The sequence below is a fragment of the Ascidia mentula genome, chromosome 7 (genome assembly GCF_947561715.1).
Source record: "Ascidia mentula chromosome 7, kaAscMent1.1, whole genome shotgun sequence".
In the NCBI taxonomy this organism is placed as follows: domain Eukaryota; kingdom Metazoa; phylum Chordata; class Ascidiacea; order Phlebobranchia; family Ascidiidae; genus Ascidia; species Ascidia mentula.
Window position 1 is genome coordinate 5513687 of NC_138572.1, and position 12807 is coordinate 5526493.

Genomic DNA, 12807 nt, shown 5'->3' on the forward strand with positions numbered 1-12807 from the left:
TTTTAAAATCAACCAAACTTAGTCACAGTGAACTGGAACACCGCCAATTGAATTCACTTTGCTGAAAAATGTGGCATGTACGAGTACGCAGAAACGCTGAACACAGTTCGGGATGTTGCAAGGAAATACAATCATGCCCTAATAACCTAAACAATCAGCGTAACATTCGGGGAATTGTACTTTTACAAACACCATAGGCCTATACAGTGACGTATAGGATATAACTATAGTTACACAGGAATGCTATAGTGGGCACTCTGAAACATTCCCAAATATAACATACGCCATATACTATTAGATTATATCAACAGATAATGTTCTCCTGTTCAAAGTTACCGGAACTCACTGAAACCAAAGGCAAGCAAAGTTACCTTCGGAGAACCATGTCCTCCCAGCTGGACGAATTACGCTTCCAACTAATTTCAACGTGTACACTGAACCAACAGAACAAAAACCTTTTTTCTTTTATCTCGACCAATAAAACAGCATGACGTGATCCGGGTTCTACGCACACGCAAACGAACCAATCCGGAGGAAGTTTGCAAGTGACGTGTTGAAAGAAAAAAATAGTCATGTCTGATATTTTGTTCCGCAAGGCCTTATTTAAATGAATCGAACAGGTTAAAAGAAACAAAAGAAAGATCTTTGAGTGGTTCCCTGGTGTTGCTTAATTGCTAAACCTGAAGATATTGCAACAATCACTTACCAGTGATTCAAATTGATTGAAGCACTGAGTCGCACAGCATCTGATTTGTGCACGCATGCCAAATTTGAAACGCCATTGGAATGCGGGCACATTTTGATAACGCACAACCGTTAGAGTTGTGGTCGTATTGCTTGCTATGAGAGTCGAATTAAATTGTTTTGTAAACCGTTGTTTGAACACGTTACGAAAGAGAAAGGCGCCAACTGTTACTGGGAAATTTAGAAATAAAGTGTTTCTGTTCATTGTGGTTTAAATGTCCTATTTGCTTTTGCCGTCCGTCTGCCTTCCGTTACAGTAATGCATTTTGCAGGTAACAATTGGAACGCCATACGACATGAATCATAATTATCCACTTCCACGTGTTTGTGACTGATGTTGATGATACATGACGTCACAACCCGAGCCTCATCTACGATCTATTCCTAGGATTATATCAAGTTCCACAGTTTTCAAGACTCATTTCCAAGACACGAGCTTTGGACAAACACAAGACCAGCGTTATTTAAATAGGTTGAACGCATTTTGCAGAAATGCAACAAGGTGCCGATGAGATGTAAAAAAAATTTCCCTACCCACGAACTTCAGAGTAAAGTTCTGTACCGTAAAGCACTTAGTTAAGGCCTTGTTGCCTGCCCAATAAAACACGGCCGTCGGATAACAACCACATTCATCATTCGGCATGGGTCGTGTCGGTTGTGAAATAGGATACCTAGGGTTGTGCAGCGAACACGGGCCGCTGGTAACAACGCCGCTAACTTGCTCCGTTATTAATTGCTTGTGGCACCCTAATCCATGACGCCGCTTTCCAAAGCAAGGATTTTTTTTGCACACGCAATGCAAGCCTGCGGCACGCTCCGCTGCTGTTGCTAGAGCTTAAACAAATTTAGTGGCAATGATTGAAAAAGTGCAGTTTTTGAAAGTAACGTTTCGTTGCTATGCATTTTTATGCAGAAATGAGAGGTTTCGGGTTTAGTTCACTTTGAACACGTTTTCAGAAGATTAGCGAATTTCAACAAATTAAAAATTTGCTTTGTTTTGTTGGCAGTTTCGTTTTGATGCTTTAATTTTCGTACTCTATTTAAACTGAATATTTGTTACTTGATATAAAGAATAGCCAGGTTGAATTTCTACAATTCAGTTGTAAAAGGGATTAGAAAATGATTTTTTAGAAAAATCACCTCGTTGAAGGATGGTTCACGTCACACGAAAAGGCTCAAGCTACTGTTATGCATTTTTACCAGATTGTGTGTTACCAGAGAGCGGTACATTTAATTTCAATTCCGTGGAAGTGAGAAGCGACAGACCAACAGGTTTGTTAACCAGGAGTGTAAGATCTGTTCCCTGAAGGTGCGTGGATGCTGAATCATTAGATTTTGTTACATAATAAACTGCAGTAGTTTATATCATAATTTCAAAGGGGTGACGATAAGAGAAAAGGTTAAAAATCACTACAATAAACGAATAAGGAGCTGTTTCTGAGGCTGATGAGTAAGGTGTTAATTCTAATTGTTGCTCTTCTGGCAATAAGCCAGAGAATTTTCTGTAATACAGTGAGGCCTCCACTTAAGTTGCAATAAATTCTCCTTTGACTTATTGCCAAAAGAGTAGCAATGAAATGCACTGTTTTGTTAATTGTGTAACTCGTCTTGAGCTATTTCAGTCCCCCAAACTATACATTAAAGGAGTTTTTATTTACTGTATCGGCGTTTTCTGTCGCGAAACGACATTTCACAATTAGGGCCGGGGAAAAGGTTTCCAGTGTTACTTTTAGGGAAACATTTAGTTTTTTGTAGCCTAAGTTGAACCCTCACAGCCAGCATTCGACTTTAAGTCACGTAAAAAATAGTTTCAATAGCGTTAAGCTTTTATCACATGTGAATGATTGATGTGAGTGATTGGTAGATCATTTAATAGAGCAACTTTCTCTATCGTCGGCTACCGCCAGCATCGCAAGGATGTTATGCAGTCATGCGACAGGGAAAGACTACCCAGAACGCTTGGAAATTGATCGCTTTTCCCTGTTATCCAGGGGGATTTCGCTCCCTCGGAAAACACTCCTAGAGTTTCGACGGTGACTGGAGCGTTTGGCTTTAGCGAGGTTATTGATCACCGCTTTGCAGTTGGAAGTAAAATATGAAGCTGCAGAACTTCTTTCAGTTTTGTTAGTGAAATATTTTGAAATTTAATGTTGCTGTTGCTGCCAGGCATATTATATCTTCTAACGGTCTGTTCTTCTCGGTGAATACAAGTTACGTTTTAATGTGCCAGAAGAGCAGACTATTAAAGTATTTTCAAATTGGGGATAGGTGGATTTATTTACCCAAAACATCGTTTTAACAGATAGTTGAAATTTGGTGATTCCAGTTCAAAGCGCTGTGTGAAATTACACGTTTGAATTCAAACGATACAAACGTACCGCACTAAAGCTTTCTCGCGATAGTTTTAATTAGAAATTCGAGAGTGTTTCGCCCGCTACCTCTGCGTGATGCATTGCCAATAGGCAATAGGCTAATTTCCGATACAGGGACAGATAACCTCAATAATCAACACTTCCTAAACAAGCGGAATGCCGCCAATTACCACTGGGAAACCTATATCCTGGCATTCACCAACCAATCGAACTAACAACGTCACAAAAACCCGCAATGACGTCACTCTTGATGTCATCGCAGAGCCGGTTGCGCGTTGTTGTAAGTTGCTGTCGATGTGCGCGGGCTTTTGGTTGGATCAAGTTACATTTCTCAGAAAAATCGTGAAATTAATTGAGGAACCTTCGTAGAGCGTCTCAGAACTCAGTCATTTACTAGAATGTCTGTCTGGGATTCCAGAGAAATGTGGTCGCAAAATAAAGAGACTATAAAAGGGCAGCGAAGGTATAGCTGAAGCATTTTGTGGATTGCTCGGAACAGGGCTTTTCATCTCGTGGTCAATGGACCCCTGAGTTCACAGCGATCTATCTAAATTGGCTAGTTGGTCCACGGATCCAAACGAGTTAAAAACCAGATTTAGAAGCAGGTTTTGTGAAAGCTACAAGAAAAAACAATGAAGCATAAAGGAAAATGTATTAGTTGCCCGCTTGCCAATCTCCGACAAAGTCTGCTTTATTGCGCTGGCCTCTTGGTGGTGCCAAAGGTGCATAGATACATGCTAGCTGTATTTTGATGGCAACATAAGAGAGCGTCCGCACTTCTAGCGTTGCAACGCAAGATATTTTTCCGTTGAGACGCGAGAAAAATATCATTTTAAATATTTTTAAGTGTATAAACGGATCTAACGAAAGTTTCTAGCTACACATAAAATCGTTTGATAGTTTCGTGTTTTATTATATTTATTCACCTTTTACGTCCACATACATATATATGCGTGCAAAGATAGCGCAATTTGGCAAATGGGCGTTTACTTTTTGAATCAACGGATCACTGGTAACAAGTCAACCTACTATTGTGAAAATGCCACGCCGACCAAAATGTTTTGCAGTTTCGCGAATAACCTTTGACGGTAGTGGTTGCTGACTGGTAAAATGGTGATGGCCCAAGACGGTTAAATGTATGTAGCATAAAATCTAGCGCATTAGCCTAGAAGATTAAACCATGCTACTGCGTGACCTAGCAAATCTTTAGATATATGCGCACCGGGAGTTTTGCAATCATCCAATCAACGAACTTTCTGAACCTTAGAGAAACAGCCACGTACACGCATTTGCGAAATTTGGAAACCTTTCTTGCGCCAATGATTCTAAACACGTTTTTACGCTTCTGTGCCTTTTCACGGACTTCGGTCTCGGACGGCCTCCTTGAGCACGCGCGTGTTGGGTGTAACTGACACGACAGTGAAAATATTATTGTAGTTTTCTAAGCTGCAGGTTCTAGTGGCGACCTTTCGACACTGTTTCGCCGCCGGATTTAACTTTTTCCGAAAAAGATGTTTGGAACGAAAGCGGTTCAGTTTTAGCTGAGGAGCGGTTCCATTTCGTGCGTAGAGTTGTATAGTGTCATAGATCTAGGTATATCGCGGTTATAAGAAATATAAACATCGTCGTCAGGTATAAATATAGTAGAGTTTGCCACATGTGTTGCATTGCGTTGGAGTGCTAGTGTTGCACAAAGTGTAGAAAACGGATTTTACAAAATACCAACGAAGGTTCCTGAAGATGTGTTGATTTTACCAAAACAAGTGCGGTCTTTAGCTGTTAACTACCAAAATATTGCTTTGCAAACGCTTTGTCTGCATGCTAGGCTGCTGCATTTATGGGAGCTTTCGCTAAATTGCAACGCAGCGCATTTGGTGTTCCTCCCAAAACGCCATTGTGTCGGTTAAACTTCAGACCTTAGGGGCGATGCGTTTTCTTGCTTCACGGCGCATAAAAAGCCAACGAATCCCGCATGGACTCGCGTCCCTGTAAACAGTTTACGGTTGTGGTTTGCAAGTGACGTTGTGGTCATGGCTTTTCTAATGCAGCGTGTAGCGACGAAATTCGATCCATGTCGACTTTGTTATTTGCGCAGTGGAGAATTCGAGTTCGAGTATTCGAGTAGCGTTTGAAGCACGAGAAATGCGGATACCAACAACAACCAACTAACAACTCAGGGGCGTAAAAATGAGAGGAAAATGTATTTTCATGAAAGGTCAAATGACTGCGCAAGATTCGTTGGTTTTATGAAGTTATTTCACTGATAATAATCAGGGCACAATTTGTTCCGACGCAAAAACATAAATGGCCGAAATCGTATAAAAAGTTGGCGTCAAATATATTTTGTAAATTGTGCGTGTATTCTAAAATACAACCAGGTCGCGTCTCCACACAACTAACAAACATATCAGATAAGATACAGAATTTGTATCCGACACGATCACTGTTCCGCACCAGTGCTTCAGACAACACCATATCTTTAGAAAAACAATTACCCCGACTAGCGCCGATAGAACAAGTCTGGTGGATGAGACGTCACGTGCTGTGGGTTCGAGATTGGCGTACTTTCCAATTTTGTTGGAAAAGGGAGTCGAAGCGTGACTACTCACAGTTTTCGTTCCGCCGAAGGAAAAGTTTCACGCCGGGGTCTTTTCAATGCTAAAAAAATGCCGGGGTCTTTTCACACCCACTTATGCGACTTTAATTACCCACCCACTGTGATCTACAGGTTTGTGTAATCGAATTATTTTGCACTGGCGTTTATGCAGCAGGGGTAGGGCGTTGACACAAAAGAGTCAGTAAAAGACGACGAAGAAATGGCTCCGATGTTAGTCCCATGTCACAGACAGAGGAAGGTAGTGGGGACAAGGCTTGGTCTAAGTCTAAGATTAGAATCAATCATAATGATAAGGGCAGTAATGGGTCGAAAAAATACGTTGAATAATTTATTTACGAACCAAGGTCTCTGTGTTAGTGAACCGATGAAGTTAATCTGATGCTTTTAACGCGAAAAGATCACAGGATGATCTTTGATTTTCATGTGGCTGCTTTCGTTTGTAATAGGTTTATGGTGTGTCCATCGCATAACTTTAATATACGCCTGGAGACAGAAATTTAATGAAAAAGTACACGAGTTCAAACGGAAAACCAGGCCCCATAGCCGACTGTAATTGCGTAAAGTTATCTTGTGACTTCGCTTTAAACGCGTCACCAAAAGCGATCAGGTTGCCGGGGAAATCTGGCAAGGTGATGAGAACGGTGTTCATTATTACAAACACCATGTGTGATTATGGTTGGTATTGAAGTGGAGTTAAGTGCGTTAAGTGGAATCTTCACTAACTGTGAGATTTCAGGGGGCAGGAGAAAGAGCAAAAATTTAAAGTGTGTCGTGGGTTAGAATTTGTGCTTTCCTGCAGAAAGTTTGCTGGCATTTGGTTTAACGCATTTTAAGCGACTTTCTATCCCGTGTAACCAACTCCAAGTTTTTGGCACCTAAATACATTTTATGCTGTTCGGCATATATTGTTTGCCTCTAGGGGAGTGATACAAGTTCAGAACCGCAGAACTTATTTCGGCGTAACAAAATTTTACGCATCATAGAAATGTAAATTCCAAATGTCTCCAGAACCTACGTCAATCGCCACCGCATTCAATTACCGAATTCTTCCAGAAAATTTTTTTTATTCATAATGTTTTTGACGGCTTCGAAGCCGCCCGAAAGTTTTCCAGTTTTATTCATTCGAGTATCCTCAGAAAAGCGACAGAGCGTTGAAGTTACGCGAGTTCCCCCCGCTATAAAGTAAATATTGTTGTCAACGCGTCCAAGAGGAAGATTTCTGCGCGACAAATATTTTTCCACTGGCTACTTGTAAACCAAGACCCAGGATCGTTTTCACTCAGCAAGTCTTTTGTGTGGATTTTGTTACGTCACAACGGGTATTGAATTTTTGTTAGCACTGACGACGTTTACTGAAGAAAATGTAACGGTAGCTGTAGGGGAAGTTTTATCTTTGGAAAATTTCCACTTCTTTCGTGTTTTAGGCGATTGATTGCGAAGAAGTGAAATTGTGATGAAATTTATTCGAATTGGGGCAAAAAACTGACGATGTCATTTGACGTAATTGATATTTCTGTTTCGTAATAAAATATACTGGCACAGATCAAATGATTCTAGGCTAATTGCAAACTTAATGAATACATTCTTAGTATTTTCAGTAAATAGGCCATTTCTGAAATACTTCCGTGCAGATTATGTTTGCAACATTCAATCGCGAAGCGCTCTTTTCAACAGAAACGCTTTGCTTACGTCACACACAGCTCTTCGTCAAAAGGTCTCAATAAACAGTCTGGTGTGGTTACCTGTTGTGTGACGGTGTGTTTATTTAAGAACGAGTTACTGGGATATCGTTGGACAATAAACAGATCACACCAGGCGTTCGATACCCATTCGCTTCCTTCTGAACACTTAATTGACTATAAGTGACGCTCATAACAATAGCGCAATGACGCTAAATCCATCAAAATATATACGTGGATTAAATGAATTTGTAGCGATACAAACTCCAAAAATCTTAACATGAAAGCAATGACGTTAAATGGACATTTGCAATTCTTCAGAGTTTTATGTGATTATGTAAGACACTGTAACATTTATACGTGAAACTGATCGTTTTGCTTAAGCATAACGATTGGCAGAAGCACTGTTTAAATTAATGTCTCCGCTTAACATTCACATCTAATAAGGTTCGGTTGTGTATGAGCGAGCATTGATGAAATCACACCGGATCGATGCTGCATTAGAAAAAATGTGATTCACGTCACCTAATATACGTTGCAAGGCTCTCGTGACCAGAGCCACAAACCACTTGGTTATCGCGTGGGTGAAACCGTTGGAAAAACTCCCATTGATCCGTGGTATTTCCACTTGGGCGCGGGCCTAAAGTTGCGAAAGGCGTCGCGTTGCAACAATTCTATAATTTTATTTTAAGCTTGCTTTAGCAAGAATTAGTTTAGTTAAGGTTTGATTCAGGAGTGTTTACAAGGGGATTTTGTCTGGTTTGGTTTTCGAATGTGATTGTGGAGGCGGAAATCATGAGGTTGAACAGTGCATGTAAATACTTCTCCTACGCCCAAGGAAAGGAATGCGCGCGAACAACTTGATTTACATTTCATTTTATACGCAACGAATACAAAGCATTAAAATCATAACTGTCCAAAGGTGACAAGAAGCTTGATTGCGATTTTGAAAGGTCCATTTTATACCAGCTCTGTCAATCAGTTTAGCTTGGTATGCCATCAATAGTGAGCTAATTGTCACGCTGTGTTGCGAGCGCCCTAGTTAGCATGCAATATATGCGATTTGTCATTAACAATATACAAAGCAGATGACTCACTCGTTCTTACAAGCCCAGGTGTCACTTTAATCCTCCAAATTTAGTAATAACTGTCACAGTCAATTTGTATAGCCGTGTACAGGGGGGTTCTTTTGGATCTGAAATGCATCAGTAAGTTGAGCGTTTTACTGAAAGCTAGAACGTGATATGAAACACGCGCGACAGAAGTGAGCCATCAAACGAAACACAAACCTGTGCAGAGTCACAAAATATGGTTCCGGGTTATGTAGTTTAGTGACACGCTCGACCTAAAAGTAATTTTCTGTGTGATTTTGTCTATTTTTGCGTTCTAAGCGGAAATTTTCCTTGAATAGCGTTTGAAACTTTTGTGCAGATAATTTTTGCAGTGTCAGTCTTCCTGGAAGAGATGTTGGGGTAAAAAAAGGGTTACCATAACGTTGGAATAGAAAGGCTTATAAGTTAGCAACACAAGTCTGCGGCAAGAAGTCGACATAGTTTCGTCAACAACGACAATTCGTTGCATTGTAGAATAGTGTGTGTGAAACAGTATTGCTACTGATGAGATTTTCCGGTGGAGTTTCGGTACATTTTATACTTTGTTGCATCTTTATCTAAAAAAGACGATTTGGGAATCGGATCTTAGGATTCGATATATAACCTTGTGGCTTACTATGTTTGTTATCAAAAGCTTAACCAAGATTGATTCTTTACAGATTAAGCCTTTGTAGGGATTTTAATTTGCCAGAAAGCACACATGGACGACACCAAAACTCTAATTTTGCTGCAAGCAATCAAGGGAAGGACTCACCATCCAAGCCCATCAAACATTAGCCTTGCGACCAGCACAACTATACCTGATAGTTACGCTGTAAAGGTCCAGTGGATCTTATCCATGGTGTTCTCCACTTGCATGGCCCTGTTCTTGGTGTACGTGATCGTGGCTCTATCATCGTTCGCGTACCGCAAGAAGCTGAGATTTACATGTAAGTTGGTGTGCTTGAAAATGGCGGTAAATGTCTTTGCTACGCAGAGCAGCGATAAACTTTCATCACTATAGAATTTTTTGTTTTGCAAAATTTTATAATTTTTGCTCTAATTCCGATTTGGTTTAATGATTATCGGTTCGTGATATTTTGTCCAACCTACTGTTTTGCTCTTTGCAGGCGGACAAAACGCACACAAAAACAAAAACGGCGCCGCTCTTCTCAGCGCTCTCACCCTTCTCTGCGCATGCGCAGTCCTGCTCTACTTCATTGCGGCTCTGCCTCTCTACGTTCCACAACAACATCCGTACTGTGGAGTACAACTACGCATCACGACCTGCTGTGGCATCATCACCTTCGGAAGCGTTTACTTTGCTCTGTGGTTTCGTGTCTACTCTCTCTTTTACAGCAACCCCATAATCAAGAGAGAGACATCCAAGTACATTCGAATTCTCAGCAAAGCGAGCGTCGTGCTTCTCCTATTTATGACGGTCAGCAACTCCATTGTCTTCCTCACGGCACCTGAGTATCAAACCACAGAGATTGGATGCCTGAAAATCCAAAGCTCGAACGGGAACGCTTTAAAATGGGGAATGCTCGTCTCTTCGACTGTCTTGTTTCAAGCAACTCTGCTGTTCCTCTTTGTTCATCCTCTATATCTCCATCACAAGCAGATGCTCCACCACGGGTTCGATTCCCGATCCGTTATCCCGGTTGTTAAAAGGGCGTTCTTCACTGCTGCGGTGTGCATTGTATCGGACTCCGCTTTAGCCGTGTACGCTATCGCCAACTCCCAGAGCTTAGGATACGTACGACACACAGCATACGGCTTGAACTTGGTGGTAAACTTGGTTGCCCTCATTTGTTCATTTGCCGATTGGAGAAGGCGATTGGTGCCTTGTCGGATATCCAAAGACAGTCTGACGCGTCAGGGAACAAAAATCAGTCACCTCTCCAGCATTACAAGCTGAGGAAGTCACACGGTTTTCAAATGGGAAATGTATGGATCGCATTGTTAAGGCGTATAAGATATTGGGGACGTGCTCCGAGAATGTCGATGTACTAATTACGTTGTGGGCAAAGTGCAAAATAAACTGTTTTTATTGCCCTGCGTTTTTCTTGGTCTTGTTTGCAATATTTACTGTGGTACTGCGTATATAAAGATTTGATAATAAACATCGTACGAATTAACTTTGGCCAATTTTCAGTTTACCGTTAAGCAGCTTGCACCTATGTGAAGGAATGGATTACAGTCACTGCCTTTCTGTGGGAAGTGAGTTCAAACCCATCGGCTCATTTATTAAAAATCAATCATCGACCTTTGCAATTGCAAACGGCAATTTGCGCCAAGAGAAATATATGTGATTGATGGATTGGGGTAGATTGCACCAATGTAAACGAACGGGTTAAAATCAAGAGCGTTTGGGAAAATGAGTTCAAACTCACCAGCCAAAGACCTTTGTGAACGCAAATGACATTTTTGTGTTACGTGGTAAGGCTGTGAATTAAACTGCACACTGTTGACGCCATTATAGCTAAAAAAACAGCCACAGACAAAAACGATCAACTGAAGACCAAACAGCGTCATTGTCAAATGACAAACACACAGCAGGTGACAAGAGTACATTGCAACCTTACTTTGAACTCAATTAAGCAGACTCAACCATATACGTTGTGCAGGCCCAAGTATTACGCTCACCGCCTGGAAGTGACGTAACTCGGTTGGCGATAATATGGTTTGTGACTAATCGGGTTTTACATGGAAACGGTTGGGACATCAGCTCTGTGCGCGTCATAGGTTGTTGGAAACGGTGCTGTGATACAAACAAATTACATTGAAAACAAAAGCAAACGGGTCCGTTTAAGGTTTGGTTTATCGGTTGCTTGTTTATTCTACCTTAACTCACGTGCTGGCAATTTTGTCTTCGTTTTTTCCCGAAAGTCTAATCATAACCTTTTATCACATTTACGGGAAGTGCATTTCCAAGATAACAAATCAGCTTATTTACGAAAATTTGAATTCAAATAAGAAAGCTGATTATGCAATGGGGATGGAATGGGAAATGATTCCTAAGATTTTATAACGCTGGGGATTGTTGAAAAAGTATCTTTTCACAAAACCATTCCAAATTCACAAATCACTTCGTCCTTTCATGAGGTAGCCGCGTGTTATTTTCCCACAGTATTGTTAATCATGCGCAGACTGCGACTACAAATTAGAAAAATGTCACATGGCAATATTGAATATATTGTTTACCTATAACCCTTATAAGAAATGGCGCTAATACAGTTGATTTCGCGTAGAAAACCTTTTCATTGCTGCTGCTAACGTAATGCAACTGCTGGCACAAAGTATTTAGGACGTCACGCGCAACAGCGGGCGTGTAAAGATGTGTTATTTTGCGTGCTTCTGTGATAAGGAGAAGCGACCACCAGGCTGCAACAACCCTTATACTACGTTTCCATGTCGCGAGTTTTGTCCATCTATTTGGGCCATGTGACCAAACATGGAAGACCGTCCGATAGAGACGATTTGTCAGGTTTTCGCACTTTTGCAAACCCCGCGACACGATCATTGAAGGACGAAAAACTGTTGCGCTTGAATGCATATGCGACATGGAAACACGACCTGTTTTTTGACCAAAACGTAAAAGATGCACCAAACATTTTGGGTTAAGCCAAATCGCGACATGGAAACATAGTATAAGTAAAGCATGTTATTACCACAACGGGATTCGAACCCAGCATATACTGGCCACGAATTCCGATCCGGTTTTCGGCCTGATATATGGGCCAGGCGCCCGTATGGGATTACAGCATTATACAAGCTGGCTCTAGTATAGCATGGCATTTTGGAGTCGCTTGTTTTGCAAGATGAAAAAGCACTGCATGGGATAAACATGGACAGATTCTCATGGATTGAACGGACAAAACTGTCAACACGTCCGTCAATCTAGACCTGACTGTCTCGTAATGTATAAGCGACTAACAACAGCACGTAAATTACCACAGTCTCAAACTAGACTTTGATGCAGGCATTTCACCATTGAATTGACATATCCGCACATTTCAAAATCCCTTTGTCGCATTTTACGAAGCAATAAGTTATATAAGGATGACTGGGTGATTATGCAACACACTAATCTGTAGAAGCCCATCACGGTTGTGCGTCTTTAATGCTAGTTGCGTGACTTCATTCGCGTATTTAATCATAAATTTTAGGTTTTGTTTCGCTTAAAAGTTCAGAATATGAATGAGGTGTTTTGTTACATCTGTAGATGTAGTTTGCTTTCTTAATTTCTGTGAATTAAGAAATTTTACAGTTGTTAGGAATTGACGGTCTTACTGTTTTAT

General features: G+C 41.0%; 1 protein-coding gene across 1 annotated transcript; it reads left to right on the forward strand.

Moving 5' to 3' along the window:
- The first annotated feature begins 9105 nt into the window (after positions 1-9105).
- Positions 9106-10635, forward strand: LOC145908444 (uncharacterized). The gene is made up of 2 exons (XM_082995724.1): positions 9106-9453; positions 9634-10635. Exons 1-2 carry the CDS (start codon positions 9225-9227, stop codon positions 10422-10424), a joined length of 1020 nt encoding a protein of 339 aa, XP_082851850.1. The 5' UTR covers positions 9106-9224; the 3' UTR covers positions 10425-10635.
- The last annotated feature ends 2172 nt before the right edge of the window (positions 10636-12807 follow it).

Bases quoted from the DNA above. Each gene is read 5' to 3' on its own strand.
- LOC145908444 (XM_082995724.1), top strand. From the start codon at position 9,225: ATGGACGACACCAAAACTCTAATTTTGCTGCAAGCAATCAAGGGAAGG. The intron at 9,454-9,633 runs GTAAGTTGGTGT...TGCTCTTTGCAG, and splicing joins CAAGAAGCTGAGATTTACAT to GCGGACAAAACGCACACAAA.